This window comes from Panthera pardus, unplaced genomic scaffold (assembly GCF_024362965.1).
Source record: "Panthera pardus isolate Hobbes unplaced genomic scaffold, ASM2436296v1 HiC_scaffold_2, whole genome shotgun sequence".
NCBI lineage: Eukaryota > Metazoa > Chordata > Mammalia > Carnivora > Felidae > Panthera > Panthera pardus.
Window position 1 is genome coordinate 25,091,778 of NW_026526765.1, and position 20,265 is coordinate 25,112,042.

A 20,265-nucleotide genomic window follows, 5' to 3' on the forward strand; every position below is an offset into this window, starting at 1 on the left:
TGTGATCCAGATTTGTGAGAAGCCTGATGTTTGCTTTCTGTAACATCTGATGGAAAGTGGTTCCTGTTAAACCAATATTTTTTTCATTTTTCATTATTCTCTTATTTTTTGGTCTATCTTTGGTGCAAACTTATTTTCCTTCATATGGTAAAATCTGCTTCATGCTAAGATATTATTTTATTTTGAGCTTACAAATACATTTTATGGTCGATTTTAACATTTATTATTTTATGCCCTGGAAAATGGCATTTTGGTCAGGTCTCAATTCAGAATTATTATCATGAATACACAACAATTTATTCTTATATAAAATATGGTTCCATGTCTAGAATTGGATTTTATATTGTTATTACTCTGAACTTAACATTTCACTGGCTCTGACCACATCTCCAGCTATTATTGAGACATTCTCTTTCTCTTCCTGTCATAGTACACTGCTTCTCATCTGAAGAGCAGGATAAGCCAGATTCATGTATTTGTTAAGAATCTTGCCCAGAAGAGCCAATAAATCTGAGAGAACTGAGGAAGCAAATACATGGCTTCATCTGGGGCAGAGTTTCCTAAGTAAGGCTTTTTAATACTTCTGAGTCAGAGCTGTATTTTGAAGTTGATATTTTGAAGTGGAAGATGTAAGGCAGATAAGTGGAATATTACAGTCTTTTGGTAACCCCACAGCCTTCTAAAGGACAAAGACAACATTTGTTTATTGACGACAGAGTTTCCTGAAGGCTGCCATCTACCTGAGGCCCTTCCTTGATAAGCTCTCACTTCTAGTGCCTGAAGGGTGTCTAGTCTGAAAAGACTCTCATTTCTACTTATGTGACTGGTATCTTCACTGGGCGAAGATGTGTGAACAAAAGGGGCAGAAAAATAATATGTTGCCGTTACAACCTTACTCTCAAAACTAGGTTCCCATCAGCAGAGTGGTTATTGACTTATTTGTGAAGCCGGATACTTCTGGACTTACTAATGTGGCATTCCAGTTCATTTGGGTAATGCTGGGCCTGGGACATGTTCCTTCACATTTGCGTGTGTGCGTGCACATGTGTGTGTGTGTTTCAGTTACCCCTTATGGCTTTTTGCACTGGTCCTGTCCATGAATGCTTGTCATTCAAACTAAAGACAAGGGTTCCATTTAGGGTCCTCTCCTATATATAGCAACTCCCGCTCTAAAACACCCTGACGGGGGGGTGGAGGGGGTGTTTGGGTGGTTCAGTCAGTTAAGTGTCTGACTCTTGACGTCAGCTCAGGTCATGATCTCATGGTTCCTGAGTTTGAGCCCCACATCAGGCTTATCAGGCTTGGCCCACACAGAGTCTGTTTGGGATTCTCTCTCTCTCTCTCTCTGCCCCTCCCCCACCCATGCTCTTTCTCCAAATAAATAAACTTTAAAAAGAAAAAAAAGCCAAGGATTTGTGGCCAAAATTCCTCCAAATTATATCTGATAACAAACAAACCCTTCTGATTCAGAGGGCCTCCAGTTAATTAATTATAGGACCCAACTAAAATCATTTTTGGCAGATATTGTCCAAAGTCTAATTGGTTCATATTCAATTATCCCATAAAATAGGTACATTTATTTAGAAGCTAAAGCAAGTACATCTTTAAATTAATTCAACCTGGCAGTTTCACCAGAACACTGCTTTGATCAAAACTGTGTTATCTGTCCAGGTTTTATATGGTCATTGAGGGGAACTAGTAACAACTGCTCCAACAGTTTACAGGCTCAAAGCTTCTTCTCATGCTCTATAGTGTAAAATTTTCAGGACTTAATTAATCATTTTTCTCAAGTACCAGAAAAGCCCCAGAACTAGTTCCTAAGATATATGCTAGTTTTCTGCATTTGGCCACCACGTGATGGTCCAATGACTATCAATCCAAGTAGACAGCATATTTTGCCTGGTCACATTTCATAAAATAGTATAAAATTGCCATCTGTTTATTTTTTATTTCCAAAGAACACAATTCCATCCTCAATTGCCAAACTCTCTTTAAAAGAACACAGTGTCTAAAAATACAACACCAAACTGTCAACTGTCCAATTCTTATCAAAGCTTCAGGTTTAGAAAAGTGATGTTGATGGACAGTTATTTAGAATATATGACCCAGTGGCACATAAAGTCTATCATTTGATCAAACGACATCAGAAGGCACAGAACCGAACCAAGTGGTCTTGGCTTCTGCAGAACTCTTCCCAAGCTGTACTGTAGGTGCCAAGCCCTTGGCTTTGATCAAGAGACCCTAGAGGGAAAAGCTTATGAGACCAGATGCCACATTTGCTGTAGGAATATCGCCTGAAGACACTGCACTCTGTCACTCAGTGCCCCTTTTATGAACCTACCATGAAATGCATTTTGGAATCCATGCTAACATAATCTATAGCCACCTGAAGAGATATAAACCTTGTTAAAATCACGGGTGTCATTGACTCTGGGCTGCAATAATGGGTAGGTTCCTCCAGTCCAGATATCAATATGATGGTGCCTAGAGGAGCTCCTTAACTCAGGACTTTATGGATCTATTAAAAAGACCAGTGGGAACTATATACTTTATACTATATAGTAAACTTGAACTTCATTTATTTATGATGACTGGGAATTCTGGACAACGGAGTAGTGGTATCAGTTACCAGGCCTTAATAAAAGGCTTGGCTGGTTGGGACTTTGAGAATCATTTTGTTTTCCTCCTCCTCTTGCCTTGTTCCCTTCCTGCTGATGAACAGGCTCTGCATTGCTCTTGGCCCATCCAGACCTGAGCGGAAATTTTCTCTTGTTTCTGAGCACTTTCTTATGAGATTCTGTGCTCTTGCTCATGTTTGTCACACGAGCCTTCAGCAAATGCTGACTGAGGAGGACACCTCTGCAAGTGCCCTCTACCAAATCCACTTATGAGCCCAAGGATAGCAAATTGCCCCTTACCTTGGGGCCCCCAGTCCATGCCCTCCATGAAAACTGGTTCTGCTGGCCCAGCAATGATGCAAGAAGAAGGTTTACTTTTGCATATTTTGCCTTGCACAAGTAATTTTCTGCAGAATCACACGTTGAGCAGAAAGTTGGGGCACCAAGACAGTCTCCAGCTAATTCTCTAGGAAACAGCATCCTTGGCTACTACAGCCCAGGAAGGTTCCTGTGGAACAATTTTACTTATAGCACAGTGGAGGGAGCAAGAGCTTTGGTGCCTTTGGACTTGAACTTTAATCCTGACCTTGCCTCCCCCTAGCTGTGTGATCTCAGGCAAGATAGCTAATAACCTCTCTGAGCCTTGGTTTATTCATTTATAAATAGTACTTACCTTGACAAGCTTGTAATAAAGGTTGCAAATTACTGCTTCTCTTGAAGAATGGAAGTGGGAAGGGAGAGGAAGAGAGGAAGGGCAGGAGAAGGCACGAAAGAGATATATATATATATTTTTTTTGATAAATCACCTCTCCTCTTTTCCCCTCTGACTCTCAGAAAACTTAAGAGATAAATTGCATATTCAGTTTGAATTGTAGATAAAAAACTGACCTATAATTTTGAATGTTTATTTCCTACTTTTACCCATTCCTGGGTCCTCAGTCCTCATTTTTAAGTCATGTTTATGGTTCATTATTTTGTGTGGATTCTTTTAATTGATGTGGGTTTTGAGCCTTGCTTAAGGTTTGTAGAACGTCTCAAATCTTTTATGGAACAAGATGTGGGGTGTGTGTGTGTGTGTGTGTGTGTGTGTGTGTGTGTGTATGTGTGTATAAACATTCTGTGTTTAGAGATGTTGCCATGAACACTTTGTGAAACTCTATAATAATATATGAAGCAATCTCGCATCCCATCTTACTTAATCCTCCCGATGACCCCGTAAAATAGATATTAGTAACTCCATTTCTGAGATGAGGCAACTAAGACTCTGAGAGTGGCTTTCCTCAGATTACTTAACCTCTTGCAAGGGTCGGAATTTGACGTGCAACCCAGGTCTTTGGAATCTCAGCCCAGTGTTCTTTCTTCTGCCTCTGAGCTGCCTCTCCAGAGTCATTAGCCATTTCAGGTTTGCTGTTGGGCCTAATAAATAACACCCATAACAATAGTGCACATTTATTGTGCACCTGCTATGTGCCAGGCATTTTATTTGCATCATCTCATTTAATGCTCCCCACAAGCCAATGATGTAGCTACTGTATCATCCTCCCTTATAAACTATGAACAACACAGAGGCAAGCTCCCCAAGGTCAAGACCAGTAAAGGGAGGACTGAGGATTTGAACCCAGCCCTAGTGCAAGTTCAGAGCTCTCACTCTTAACCAGTACGCTCTAAATGCATCAGTTCTGTCTCCAAGTGACACTTCCTGAGGGCAGTGTTCAAAGGACTTTGGACTTGTGTGATGTCACCACGTGGCTGTGATAGAAGCAGACAGCAGCAGCAGGCTGTCCCTGCTTCCTTGACCTCTCTCCAGAAGGGAGCCAGCTATAAGTGGGCAGCCGGACAGCCTATATCACTAACCTGCCGCGGCTCATTAAAGTCTCCGGCTCTGTGATCTCATTCAGATCTGTGAGAAAGGGTCATGATCATTGCCTTTGTGTCCCCTGATTCATGCTTTCCTTTAGGGTCAACCTGTTCTCTGTGATTTTCTTAACATTCTCTTTGCTGCCTGCTTTAAGACTAACATATATGGTAATAACAAAACACACGTTCTAGGGACTGGCCCCCAGAAGCACCCTGGGAGTGTGTTTGGAAGTATAATTAATACCTTGAAGACTGTTCTTTTTATCTTTTGAATTTATTCAGTTTTAGAGCTTTTTGCCTTCAGATATGCTTCTATGTTACAATAAACAAGGTTAAATATTTCTGGAAATATTCAGAGGGAGTGTTTTTTTTTTTTTTTTTTCATCTTAATATATGTGTACCACCACTTCTAACATTAGGAGGATTATTTTCTCTGTTGCTGTGGCCCTCTCAGCTGAACCTCCAACTTTGTGCTTGTCGTTCTGTCCTCTGCTCCCGGCAACACCTGAGGTCTGATCCCTGCCCACTACCGGATGACTGATCTCAGGTAGCTGCACCACTTCTTGAAGACTTGTGTTTTTTTAGGTTCTTTTCAATCATAAAATGAGGATAATCACCCTTTCTACCCTTGGGTTGTTAAGATCTGATGAGATATTTTAAGTTAAAGTGCTCTGAAAACCATACATTATCGCCATAAAAATGTAAGCCCACCACCATGTCAAGCACCATGGCTGACAAAGGCCATGTACGTAAGGGACATGCCAGCATTCATTACAAAGGCATTTGGGCCTGTGGTGATTATCTGGAAGGAGACTAGAAGTTCTATAACTCTGTCCATTTGCCTACCTGTCATGAATCATAGGCAATGATTTTGGAACTGAGGTTCTGATGACCAACGTTTTTGCCCAGATCATCACAAACAAGTCTGTATAGAGACAGAACAGGGTGTTTGAGTACAGCTTCCTTTTTAGTGACACTTCTCATAATGGGGGTCAGCAAACCACAGCCAGTGGGCCAAATCTACCCCATGACCTGTTATTATACATCCCACAAGCTAAGAATAGATTTTACAATATTAAATAACTGGAAAAATATCAAGAATAATGTTCGTGCCATGTGAAAATTATATGGAATTCAAATTTCAGTGTCTATAGTTTTTAATTTTACCAATAACAAATTTTGTAAAAATTCATTCTACAAGTACCTACCTAATATTCTTGATTTTTGGCTGTTGGCCTGTGAAGCCTAAAATTCGTACTATTTGGCCCTTTACACAGAAAGTCTGCTGGCTCCTGTCTTAAAGCATTCATTCTGCTTTTGAATCCAAGGGACTCAAAAGTCCTCATCAATTTGAATGCTTCCATGCCACTCAGGGACTTTATTTGTGCTGAGACCCTAAGGGAGAGATGTTCTATAGGCAGAGAAGACTAAGGTTTGCTTGGGGACTGAAAGAGCAGATGGGTCCATTTAGGACTTGATCAGGATGAGAATGGCCAAACAAAGGAATGTGACAGAGAGAAGAAGAGATGTAAAATGCTAGCAGTGGAAGAAACTGGTTCCTCAGTCCCCTTGGAGATGTGACCCAGATACAGTGTGGCCCCATGTGTGGTCTCATTGCCCTGTGTGGGATGTCTGGGCATTGGACTCAACACTATTCATTCTATTGCCCTCCTCCATTACTGAGCAATAGGTATAAACGGAGCGAGCAATCGAGGGTTCTGATGCTCTGGGGGCGGGCGGGGAGAGAAGGGAGTCTGCGATGCGGAACACACAGCACTTGGGACCTCCTATGCCCTAGCGGATTTTCCTCCGGCCCCATCCCCATCCCTCTCTGCCCCTCCTCTGCTCAGCTGTCATCTTCCTTTCTCAGGTCAGGTTGCTCCCAGCCTCTGAGAACCACAGGCCCCATCAGCCTCACCTTCCTTCCAGGCCTTCAATTTCTCTCCTCCTGTATGACTTAGCTTTGTCCAGACCATCTCACATCTCTGCACTCACCACTGGACTCTTCCTTGAGGTCTACCAGCAGGTGCCCTCTAGGGGGCAGGGGTGGGGGTGGCGGCGTGGGTGGGGTTAGAAAGGACCTATGAGCTTTCCTGGCCCGTGGGACACTGGGGACTGTTGTGGTGCCATGTCCCCACTGGCAGTACTGACAAGCGCCGTGTCTCTGTGTGGATTTCTAACACATGGGAAAGTGGAGCCAGGCCCATGACAGAGACAAGAGATCAAAGCAAGAGGAACAACCTTCTTTGCACCGGCCAAGACCCAGTGCATGGAGCTGAGCTCTGCAAAAACTGAAAAGGTGAGGCAGGAGTGTCCGTCTCCGAGCCAGGCTGGACAAAAACAGACTTGCTGTGGTTCCAGAGGGGACTGTCCAGTCGTTATCAGGGCTTTCCCTAGTCTGCGGCTTACTTTTGCTGGGTATGTTGTGCACCGTTGCAACATCAATAAAGCTATTTAACGTAGCTCTGCAAAGAGCGATGGATCCAGAACTGAGGAAGTGGAGGGCGCAGCTAATGACCTGCATCGAACAACCCTTTGATTAAGGAGGAATGGACTCTCCGGGGGAATGGGGGGATGACCGAGCCACCTGTGGAACCAAGGACAGAATGTCACTGAAGACTTTCTGACAAGTGCCCTTTCCTGGGAACACTCTACTGGAAGAAAACGAAAGCTTATTTCGCCACCAACTCCTTTAAGCAGAAATGAAGTCTTAGCGAGTAAAATAACCCTGATTAGCACAACACTGCAGAAAAGCCTCAAGGGTCTGATTTCACCGCCCCTCTGGACTTTCTCTTCAGGCAGTTAAGCGTTCACAAGAAAATCCCTTCTCTTTATGTGGCTTCTTCAGCCGCATCACTTTGTGAAACAATTTTTAAAAGACGAAACACAATAACCCCCCACACTTGTATTGCTCTTATCTGTGATGCCTCTTTCAAGTTCCAACTAATCTTTAATGTGCTTAATTTCTCCCCACCCCCAAGCCTCAACCATTAAATTTAAAAAAATAATAATAATAAAGACGGAGAGGGGGAAAAACAGACGCCCTTGTGTTACTCAGCAAGAGTGTGTGATTTGTAAGATTTTAAAAATCCTTCCAGCCCTGCTTATTTTGACAAAACTACTTAACACTTCAAGCAATGAACTACAGGGCATAAAAGTATAATCTGCAGAGAAAACCTTAATCCTCTACAGTAACCTATTTGAATCTCCTCAAACACATTTCCGTGTGTAGGCCTGGAGAATTAAGTCAATTGTTTGATCTGAGAAGAAAGGCAATTAGGGCTCTCTCTTGATCTTTCTGGTTGAATTCTAGTCAGGGGCAGTCACTGTTCTCAACAGCTCCATTTGAGACCCCTATTATTATAATAATAGAGGTGAGCATTAGAATCGCTACAGTTAAGGGTCTTGCTGCATTTTCATTATGAGTTGTTTTATCTGGGAGTTTTCTATTGTGATGGGCTAATATTCAGCATACAAATGATTAGCTAGCTGTGGATTTTTGTTTGTTTGATTTTGTTTTGTTTTGTTTTTTAAACTCCATTTAAAGCTTCCTCCTTAACCAGACAAGTATTTCAGGACAAATGGGAGAACATTTGGAGAAGCAGCTATTTGAGTGATGGGACAGCTGTGTTCACTCACCACCGGGTTACTGGCAGAGATCTGACAGGGGTCTCTTCAAAGGGACATCTCTGGGGCCTCTGAGGGTGCAAGACAGAGAGGTAGAATGTAGTTGGGGGGGAATGTAGTTGAGGGAAAAGTAGGGGTTCTGCCCTCGTTTGCTTATAGCCGCTCCCAAATTCCCAAATAGAAGTCGCAATCTAGCTGGAGGTGCCTATCGGAGCAACGTTTACATAGTGCAATGATATGAGATGGAGTAAGATCATTAGACCACAGCAAAGAATATTGGAGAGGGAGTTGCTGCTGGAGATTATAAGGTCAGGTGACTAAAGCCTGTCCCAAGCCACCATCACTGATGACCACACCTCGGGCTTCTGTGGCTCTATCTCATGATCTAGAACAAAGCTCCTGGAGCCATTCTTTGTCTTGTCCACATATGTGAGCTGCCCGCCTTGGAGAGCGGTGAGAACATCAGCTCCGGGAAGACAAGAGGGGTCGAGCTGGTTCCTCTGCTTCCTGCAGGATCCCCGTGGGCTTGTGTTGTCCTGTTCTGGCCTCCAGCTCCTGACCAAGTCCAAGTGTAGGAGGTCCCAAGAGGGTACAGATGCTGTCTCCTATGTGTCATTCTTGTTGCCTCAGCCTCAGAGTTCCTGCAGGAGGGTGCTTGGAACAAGCTGGAGTTGTGCTTTAAGGTAGCTGAGGCTTGTGGAAGAATGGCAAGGAGGAGGCTGGTTATTTTCATTCAGTCGACAGTGACGGAGAGCCCACGGTTCAAAGGTAATTTCTGATGGTCCTGCCAGCCAGGAGCTGGTGGTCCAAGGGGGGCAAGATTGGCGAGTCAAGACATAGTAACAAGATGGTGTGACAAAGGAGATGAGGAAAGAGCCCAAGGATGTACACTTAAATTTAAGGTTCAAGGAAAGGCTTACAGGACACAGTTCCTGAGTTGGTGCCCAAAAAATGAGTAAGCCGTAATTAGCAAGGAGGTGGCCTATTCCGGCAGCACAAAATCCCGGAGGGAAACGTAAAATGTGTTTGAACATCTGCAACCTGTTCAGTCAGGATGGAGTCGGGGGGCGGCGGTGGGTGAGAGAGAGGAGGTAGCAGAGGCGCTAATGTCCAGTTGTTAGGAAATTTAATTCCCTGGTAAGGAATCTGGTCTTTATCTTACAGGCAATGAGGAACCCATGACATATTTTAAACAGGATAGTAACATGAAAAGATTACCCTTTAGATAAAGAGAATATATTTGTTTTCTACTGCTATATAACCAATGTCCACAAACTTAGCTGCTTAAAAAATACCCCTCGCCTAGCCAAACTGAGACATAAAATGAACCACCACAGCCATCTATTACCCAAAAGAATTTGAGAACTGGCACTATTAAAATAATTATTATTGGGAAGGGAGGGCTAAAATTACATTTGCCACAAATTTTGAACCTAAATTTAAAATCAAGCCTTTACATCTAATACGGAGGATAAAGGGAAAAAGCAAGCAAAACCACAAGAAAGCTTGTTATCACATCCAGAAGGTGGGAGATTCTATGGAACAGCTGACTAGGTTTCTTCAACTAGTTATGAAGAGAAAGAGGACTGGCAGGGTGTTCTAGATTAAAAGTGACTTAAGAGACATAAAAACCAGAGGCAATGTATGGATCCTGCTCAAATAATTGCTTGGACAAACCCAGCTGTACGTTTGAATATGGACTGGTTACTAGGAATTATTAAGGAGTTCTTGATGATTTTGTTAGGTGTCATGATGATGTTGTAGTTGAAAAAGAAAACAATACATTTGACCTGAAAAAGGCTTTTTTGTCATGGGGAAGAGAGTCAACAGACATGGGGGCTGACATCATCTCCCAAGATCAAACTGAGGTTTGACGTCCTCTGATTCCATCCTTCCTCCAGAAGGAATGAGCCTCTCCCTCTCTCGGATCCTCTGTATGGTACCTTACAAACACGGGTGTATGTGTTTCCTTTTCTAAAGAGCGAGCTTCTTGAGGACAAGGACTCTGCTTAAATCTTCCATGCCCAGGACATAGTAGATGCTACAAACACTAATAAATCTCAGAATGAATGCTCTCCAAACCCTAAGTCATAGATATGAATTTACTCTATTTCATGGTCATTACATTTTAACATTTTAAAATATGAGTTGGGCATTTCTGACCCATAAATAAAACATATCAAAATTAAATAAGGAACATTATCTAGTTCAGTATAGCATCTAGTAACAGGTGGGTGAACATGTTCTTTTTTATGTGATTGGGCTGGCAAATATTTAATTTGGGTTGTTCAGTGCCTGCCTCAGAAGTAGTTGTGTTAGTTAAGGTGATGCTAGCTGCTATAATAGATAAGCCCCCAAATCTCAAGCAGCTTAACACACAGCTATTTGTTTTTCACTTATATAAAGTCCAAGTAGGAGCCCCCTATCAAAGGAGGGCAAGTGGTGGGATAGGGATAAAGGCTCTGTTCCATGCAGCCATTCACATTCTCACTGAAGGTGGCTTTCAAAGTCCCCCTCCCTGGATACCAAAATCTAGTCAGTAAATTGGAGAGGAGCTATTGACATTCAACGCATGGGAACTAGCCACTAAACCTCACTTCAATGCAAAGAACCTGGAATGTTGGGCAGGGACTTCCTGAACACAACTCTACAGAGCAAAAACCCTTTGTGGCCAGTTATCTCCTCCACAGGTTGTTCTCTTAAATGTTCTGATATTTATGCAAAATAAATTATTATAACGTCTAATTATTCTTATTTCATCCCTCATAAGATAGAATAAGTACTAAGGGTCCAGTGAAGAATCTGGGGCTAATAGCTATAGGGAACTTGTGTGCCACGCTTTAGTAAATACATTGTTACTCCCAGTTGAGAACACTCTCATGTGAAACCTGCGTAATTCACAAAGGGTCTTCTTCACTTGGTAGAAGGTCATTACAGAGAAATGTCACAAAACATTACAAAACTTAAAAGATGATTGAAATAATTCTCAAACAGCCCATTGGTTTAAGAAAATCTTATCTAAAGATGAAATAGCTCAGATGAGAGCAGAGTTCCTTCTCTGGTATACATGTACCGAATGTGTGACATCTATAGTTTCAAAGTGCTGCATCACTGGAATGGTGTCCTGTCTCCAACATAGGAAAACCAGTGTTCTCCTTTGCAGATGTACAAATGGCACTGAAGGTTTTAAGTCCATTTCTAATCTGTACTTCGGCTCAAATATCCTTATTGGGCTGCAAAACCATGTATCCAACTGTTTATTCAACATCTCCAGAGACATCCCTCAGGCCCCTCAAGTTCAACAGCAAACTCAACTCAACACCTTTCTTTCTAATTCTGCTTTTCCATAAATGGTCTGTAACCTGATTGTATAAAATTTAGCCTGGTGTTCCCTCACTTCACTTCTCCTACCTCAGTGGTTCTCAACCTGGGGTGATTTTGCATCTAGGGGATATTTGGCAATGTCCAGAGACTTTCAGTTGTCACAACCAGGGGAAAGGATGCTACTGGCATAATGGGTAGAGACTAGGAATGTAACTAAATACCTTACAGTCCCTCCTGCCCCCAAGGAAGAATTATCTAGCCCCAAAGGTCAACAGTGCCAAGACAGACACCTTGCTCTACTCCACGTCCTGAAAGCTCTACAGCCTATCTTTCAAATCTCTTCTATCCCAGCACCCCCATTCCCAATGTCTTGTTACAAGCCTTCATTACATCTCCCATGGTATACAGTGGGATCCTAACCCATTTTCTTCTTACCCAATCCTGTTGCTCCTTTGGAAAGACCTGTCCTCCCCCACCTTGCAAGTGGTCTCTCATCTTTAAGGTTCAGTTAACTCCCCAAATATTAAACCTTAATGCGAACCTTCCCAGTGTGGCCTACTCTCCCTCCTTCCCCTCCAGTCTCAGTTGGAGACCCTCTGTCTATAGACACACCATTACCTGTTTCCCAAACTAGACCCAAGTGACTTATGAGAAGGAACCTTCATATTCAGCCTCCATAAATAATAATGCAGTTGAAATAATATATGAATGTACTCTCACTGGCACTTCTCATGATCAGAATAAGGTGAGAAGGCTGGGCTGGCTTGGGTAGGAGGCAGGGTGGACGCTGTGGTCACAGTGGCCTGCTATGTTGAGTTGGTCAACGTGCCTAGTCACAGAATGTGTCTGCTGGCCTCATTATTGCTCTACAGAGCCCCTGGAGCTAAACTGCCCTGATGGTGTGTTTGATGTGTTTCACTGTTAGGTACTCTAATGGACTTCTTCAGGTTTCAAGAACTATTAATATGGAGAGAGTAAATGAAAAAGGCCAGAATATTAGAGAAAAAGTCAAAGTCCATTAAAAAGTCCCAAGCAGCATGTGGCTCTGGCATTATTTTAATGCATAAAGACTAGTCAAAATACTTGTATAAAAATTTCAAATATCTTCCCTTGTAACAGTCTCAAGGCCACTGATGAATCCAGCATTCCTTCCCGTCCAGTCTTGCTATCTGTGTGGAGGGGGAGCACGAGGACACCCTTTTCTTACAGATACCATCTTACATTTTATGATTAACAAATTAAGAAGCCCTAGACAGGTCTTCTCTCACTCCTCTAATATGTGTGTGAGTGTGTGTGTGTGTGTGTGCGTATGTGCATGCAACATTTACGACAACAGATTGCTTACAACCTACACATCTTTCATTAGTCAATAAATTACAGTGTATCTACAATTGGTACTTAAGATATGCATTAATATGCAGCCATCAATGTAAATGTAAATGTGGATTCAACACAGAGATATGCATGATGTATTAGTTAATGAAAAAGGAAGTCTATGGAAACCATATGTATGGTATCTAATTGTTAAGGCATACTTGAGTGCATATGTGTACATGTGTTTATATACAGAAGGTCTGACAGTATACAAAAGTTCTTGGTGATGGAATCATGGGTGATTTATTTTTCTGCCTATGTTTCCTACTTTCTCCACAGAATTTCCAAAATAGCATATGTTTCTTTCTCCTGCTAATAAAAGTAATATATTCCCCAAATTTTCAATCTTGCATATGTAACATTTAATAGTTGTAAGTAAGAAACTCTCCGGATACCTGAAAAGCTCACTCACTCTCCTCCTTCAGATCTTAACTCAAATGAAACCGTTTAGGGATCTCATGAACCACCTGATTGAAAACAGCACCCATTCCACCACCCTGCTTTATTTTTGGCCATCATCTACACCACCATGTGACCTATGTTTTATTTTCTTGTCTATTGTGTGTATTCCTTACTAGTACATTAGCTCCCTGAGGGCAGGGAGTTTTATTTTGTTCACTGTTCAACTTAATTTGTTAACCCCAGAGCCTAGAACAATACCTGATACACAGTAGTCATTCACTATGTATTTGCCAAAATAATGAATGAAAACACATTTGTTTTAAAGAAGAGGTTTTGCCTTTATTAATAAAAAACAAGTGATATTCAGTTTAAAATAACATTTTTTAAAAAAATGTCATGCCGGGGCGCCTGGGTGGCGCAGTCGGTTAAGCGTCCGACTTCAGCCAGGTCACGATCTCCCGGTCTGTGAGTTCGAGCCCCGCGTCAGGCTCTGGGCTGATGGCTCGGAGCCTGGAGCCTGTTTCCGATTCTGTGTCTCCCTCTCTCTCTGCCCCTCCCCCGTTCATGCTCTGTCTCTCTCTGTCCCAAAAAAAAAAAAAAAAAAAAAAAAAAACGTTGAAAAAAAAAAAAATGTCATGCCTTTTAATGTAACGTTAGCCCATTATTGCAGGGACCGCTTTAAGCTGATGAAAGCCACAAGGTCCTCATCCTGCCCCCCGCCCACTCCCAACTCCCCCCGATAGACACAAAATCCAATACAATTTCAGGAGCTTCTGAGACTTCCTTTAAGTCCATCTATAAACTTCTTAAAGCATCCACTGACCCCAGAGTTAGAGTATCTGATTTAAAGTGTCATCTGGCTTAGAGTCGTGATCTCTCCCCTATTCTGATGACTCAAAGAATATATGTCTATCCCCACTCCCACTAACCAGTTAAACATTAAAGGGATCCCTTCTACAAAGAATTCACTGCTTAATGAGGGGTAAGTTCAATTTCTGCAGTTGAGAAGACGATAAACATCCAGATGAAAGCTGAAAAATCTAGTTAATAATCCAGCGATTTCCAAAAGTATAGATGTTAATAGAGTGTAGCCCAAATATCTAGTGAGGCGAATTTTTCACTTGTCAGCTGAAAGGCTTGTGACACAATCTCAGACAGACATAGAAGAACATGATCTATTCCACATAGAATATGCTTTTCAAATTTTATTGTTTAAAGAACAAAATAAAAGGGAATATGCACATCCACCAAAGTAAGGTTTTCCATTAAACAGAAGAGAAACCAAATACTTTGTAAAAAGACCATCCAGCTAAAAACAGCGTATTAGATCAGTAAAACAACAAGAGCGATTTTGACTTTGTGTTTTATTTCAATGGGCACACTTCATTCATTGTCTGTAGGAAAACTAGGCTAGATCTCAATGGGCAACAGTCACAGTTATTAAGCAAGTAAATACGCCACCACTTCCGTGCCCGCCTTTATTTCTTTATGTCTTCAGTCTCATCTGGCTCTTTCTCTTGATGCTCTCTTTCCCACCTCATTTCTTTTAACTCTTGTCTGTACTTCCGTTCAATGAACCGCTTCTGATGGGCCATCTGGGGAAAGTTATCTGACACGAGGAGATACATTTTATACTCAATAAAGGGTAGCCTCTAGTGCAAAGAATGATGTAAACTAACCACACACACATTCAAGGGAAATGGAGAGCTGCATATTCTAAGGCAAGAGGCAAGCAACTGCTCGGTGGGCTCCCTTAGTCTTTTATCATTCAGAAACACAGTGGAAGTCTGCACCAGGACCCCTAATTCTAGATTGCAATATCTGAGATGAACTTGAGTATAAAAGGCACCAAAACATATAGAAATGTTAGAACACAGATGTGTGGTTTCAGAATGGTTCCAGGTAGGCAGGAGATGTTTTAACACAGTTCTCCTAGTAAGAAGTGATTGTCAGAGAGAGATTACAGAATACAGTCAAATGGACCTGTGTATTTTTGCAAAGTTAAAACCAAAAGCTTCATACAAATAAAGGTATTATCACACCATTAGTTACCAAGAATTAAAATTTCTGAAAAGAAGAAAAAGATTTGGTGGACAAACGGCGTTAAGTCATTATTTCTGATAATTCTATTTTTAAAAGTTTACCACGAGATACCCAAAGTTATGTCAGCAACAGCAACACAGGTAAAGCATTTTTATTTAGTTAAAGGAAACAGGTCACTCATTGGTATAGTTTAAGCTACAAGTGGTTTGATATTTGACGCTGTGCAAGAGTGTCAGACACAGTGTAAACCTTGGTTAAGATTTAAAAATTTTATGACTCAGCTATCATTTGTGGTATATAACAAGTGTAGAGATGGGATAAGAAATCAAGGATGGAATAAGGAAAAAGTCACTTTATACACGCAGTCAACAAACACTTATATGTTTCAACAACAAACATCACAAACGGATGCGTGCATGAATGAGAGCCACCCAAGATACCTGGTAACACAGAGGGAAAATGGCGCTGTCCTGCCTAACTGAGTAAGGGGTCGTTCTATACAAGAGCTCCTACGTCACATTTAAAAATATGAAGATTCAGAGATGTGGGAGAGAGAGCACGGCATGTTTGGGGAAGAGCAAGTTTATTTTTTGTTAAAGTTGAAGCTTAATTAAAGTGGATACAAATAGACAGCAAATTTCTAAATTATTTCCCCCCCTTTTTTATATAGTGTTTCATCCTCAGCCCCAGGTGGGAGAAGGGACAGGAACACAGTGGTAGGAAAAACATCTGAGTGGCAAGCAGTGAATCAGATGTTGTATATCTAAGTCACTGGCTGATTTTGAACAAAAGACATATATAATGACATCTGTATTTTAGAAATAAAGCAGGAATAAAATCCAATTCCCTAAATGATATCAAGTTGACCTTCTGTATTATATAAAACACAGGTTTCACACACTGTAAGGACTTTAAAAAAAGATAGATAGATAGATAAAATAAATAAAAGTAAGCTATAAAGCATGTTTCTACAAAATGAGTCCTACCTTCCTCAGTAAATTCTATTCTAAAACTTAATTTGCATTAAAAAGATCCCACCACTCAGATGTAATCATTGATAAACCTTTAGAATATATCCTTAAGTTCCCTAAGAAGTAAAGTTATGCTACACACATACATACACAGTGTAAATGTGTATATATTACATAAACACATGAAGACTTCATCATTTCCCCACCCACCCTTACTTTGGGAGAGAACACCATAGGTACGTTTTTATGGGTACACTTTTGTTTTTAAATGTATCCTAGTATAAGCATTTCTCTATACCATTACTCTTCAAAAATACTGCTGTAATGATTGCAAAATATTACATTTGGGTAAAGCAAGAATGGGTCAACTACTGCCCATAGGCCAAATACAGCCCACCACCTGTTTTTGTAAATAAGGTTTTATTAGAACACAGACACGTCCACTCACTTGCATATGAATCATTCCTGCCCACTACAATGGCAGAGTTGAGTAATTATGACAGGACGTTATGGCCAGCAAAGTTTAAAATATTTACTATCTGGTCCTTTACAGAAAAAGGTTGCCAATCCCTGGGATATACCATAATTTATTTAAACATTTCCCTACTGTTAAACATGCAGTTTGATTTACTTTTTTATTTTCTGACTATTATAAATCAAGTTGTCACTATCATCATGGCATGTGAACTTTAGCTCATAACTCCAGTTGTTTCCTTAGGTTTGATTCCTAGAAATGAAGTCTCCGGATCAAAGATCCTCTTTAAGGACCAGATACAGATGGTCAAATTGCTTTCCGGCTATTAAACAATTCACTTCTACCAGTACATGTGTAGAGGTCAGTCTCAGAACAGACCATCTCTCTAATACCGTGCTATTGTTAAAAGCAAACAAAAAGCTCCAAAGACAACCTTTAACAGTCTTATAGGTAGAAAACAGAATCTTACTTTTATCTCAATATGTGATTGTACGTTTGTATATAACAAATGAAAAAATTCCCAACAGAGTTAACTTAAAACTTTCAATGAAGATTCCATGGACACTGGAACCTGGAAATACTAGCTACTGCCCCGACTTCTCCTCCCTCCCCACACTGAGGAAGCTACTGTCTGCTAATTTCCACTTGGCTCTTGGCCCTCTTGCCTTTCCTGGAATGTCGCACAGCTGAGAACCCTGGGCCTCTTTACTTCTAGCTTCCCCCACTGTGCGCTCTCTCTCCCACACTTAGCAGGTACCAGTACTTGAAGCGTAATAGAATTGCACTGTCATGTTTAGCTCACAGGTTCTGCTGGGCAGCACAGTAAGTATATGTACTTCAGAAGAAAATCCTCTGCATTTAAGCCTTCAATTTACAAAAGACTATGCAATTTCCTACATGGCCAATTATGTAATTGCAGTGTCTTCAACCCAGCCATCCCACTCTTGGGAATCTATCTCACAGAACTAAAAGGACCAATATATTGTCATTTATCGTCAACAGTGATTCAAAAAAGAAACCAGAAAGAGTGTCCACCAAAACTAAAAAAGGTGAATAAAATATGGCAAATCCATAGCACGAAATACTGCACAGCTATTAAGAAAGAATGAACTGGGGGGAGTGCCTGGATGGCTCAGTCAGTTAAGCATCCGACTTCGGTTCAGGTCATGATCTCACGGTTCGTGAGTTCAAGTCCTGCATCAGGCTCTGTGCCGACAGCTCAGAGCCTGGATCCTGCTTGGGATTCTGTGTGTCCCTCTCTCTCTCTCTCCCTCCTCCCCTCATGCTTGGTCTCTCTCTCTCTCTCAAAAATAAACATGAAAGAAAAAGAGAAAGAAAAGAAAGAAACAAAGAAAGAAAGAACTGGGGCTACACCCTACCATCTATAGAGCTGCCCATGATATGTTACTGAGTAAGAACAGAAAGATGCAGAAAAGTATGTAAATGTATCATTCTACTAAAACAGTGGCCAAAAACTAAAAAGAAAAAACTTTCACTTACATAAGATTTTAGAAATATAGAGAAATATGCAGAAAAAAATACACTAGGTTGTTCACACGGGCTCCCTGGGTCAAAAGTGGAACTCCACACAAAGAAGGAAAATGAAAATCAAAAAGCATTTGGAAATACTTAAAAAAAAAAATTCTTCACCCATTTTATACATATCTTATATTCTACTACACTCTATGTGGAGAATAATTATGAAGAAAAGAAGATCACATTTTATCAGTACTTACCATTTTTACATTTCCTCATTTTCTCTCTATAAAATATACATTATGAACATACAATTATACAAAAAGGGACAGGCTTACATTTTTCAAGTGCATCCATTGCTGCTCCCATTTCCGCTTGCTGAATACTATTAAATAAAATAAAGGTAAGGTGCAGTTTAAAGATTTTTTTCAGAAACACAAGCTACGGCTACAAATTGTTCAGGCTGATTTTCATGTTCACTGCATAAAATTTTATCAGATTACTTCTGTCACATACTGAATTGTACAAGTCAGGAATATACACAAGGGCGTGCAGGAACATTATTTATTTGCACAAAGCCTATTTAAGTTATTTGTTCCCCATCTTTAATACTTAATACTGTAATAAAATGCCTTCCATATTAGGTCTGAAGTATTTCTTACTTAAGTTTAAACATCCTTAGCATAAAGTTTAAAGAAGCAAAGAGAAAAAAATATATGTATAGACAGACTTCTAATCACTTCTCAATTTAAGATATAAATTAGGTGGTTCAAAGAAAGATGATAATATACATAACTCTTTTTACCTGAGAGATGTAAGCATTTCCAACAAAGCTCAAATGAATAACGATAAGAAATCAAATGTCTAATGGCTGTTATCATGCACGATGTGTCCCATAAAATACTTGCAACAATGTTGGGTACCCAGCAATGTTGGGTAACTAAAACTGGATACAACTTACCTGCGCACCAGGTAATGTGGCTTTCTCAAGGTAGCCAAAGTCCCTTATCCAACGGTATTCGCACTGTCCAAGGCCAATCTCAAGTTTGGGGCTGAGCTCGGTGGGGACACTAATCCTTGGGATTCACTTTGCTATTACCCTTTAACATTCTATAATCGGAGTTTAGAAAGACAGACTGCAGAGAGCTTGGAAGTACCAAGTAAGGACTTCGCAGACACACAGGATGTTCATTCAAAGAAATTAAAAGTATCTTCTCTCGTACCTTGGTCCTTTCCCGCAGCCTATTCTTTCTCCCTTGAAGTACACTGCCACAGTGTAGGTTCTAGCATGGGAGGGTCCTACTGTCTGCAGAGTCCTGAAAGGAAAAAAAGGAACTTTAATTAGGGTAAAGTGTTATTTAATTGTTACTGGTAATATATAACTCTAGGAAAAAACATGTACTTACCACTCAGAGAAAGGTAAAAATAACAAGAAAATTCAAGGAGTAAGTTTATTTGCTAACCTAACAAATATAGAGAGAGCTTTTAAAGTAGGAAATTTTTTAAAATTCTACACTGGATTTTCATATTTTTTCCCCCAAAGCATTATAAACAGTATCTGAAGGCTAGCACCAAAGTGTAAGATATTTTGAACAATTTCTAAGTGTGTATACTCCAAGTATCATAAAACTAACAAACTTTCAGCAGTGAAAACGTAACTATTTCAGTCTGTTCACTGTTCTTCAGTGCTAATCACAACTGAAAATGATAAGTATCTGGGCAATACACCTCAAGCCACACCTGTATGGTTTCATCCTTTATGAATTCTTCCCAATGTCTGGTATCTTATCTAAAAGATCAGAAGATGTATTTAATTTCTGAAACACCTGAGATCATTTCAGAGGTTTGCTATGATGCCAATTACACAACACAATTGCCAAAACACAAAATGCCAGGTACTCTGGGTTTTAATGACATGGTGCAGATTTCTAACGCAGTAAAACCGATAACTTTATGGAAAAGGGAAATTGAAAGTAGCCAACAAAGATAATGGAATGAACACAGTAATCTTGAAAAAAATATGTAAAACAACTCCAACATCTTGATGAAAAAGAACAAGCTATGTACTTGCATCCGGGGGATTTATGAGAAGGGAGCA

At 40.6% G+C, this 20,265-nt stretch overlaps 1 protein-coding gene across 7 annotated transcripts in view; it reads right to left on the bottom strand.

Annotated features, from left to right (window-relative positions):
* Window positions 1-14,392: 14,392 nt before the first annotated feature.
* Window positions 14,393-20,265, bottom strand: part of DROSHA (drosha ribonuclease III) — a 124,452-nt gene continuing 118,579 nt past the window's right edge. For all 7 annotated transcript variants that reach the window (XM_019450726.2, XM_019450727.2, XM_019450725.2 and 4 more), the window contains 3 exons: window positions 19,391-19,483; window positions 18,506-18,552; window positions 14,393-14,811 (listed from right to left, as the gene is read on the bottom strand). In XM_019450726.2, the coding sequence (XP_019306271.1) occupies window positions 14,681-14,811; window positions 18,506-18,552; window positions 19,391-19,483 (271 nt within the window). In that variant the 3' untranslated portion in view covers window positions 14,393-14,680. The remainder of the gene's footprint in view (window positions 14,812-18,505; window positions 18,553-19,390; window positions 19,484-20,265) is intronic.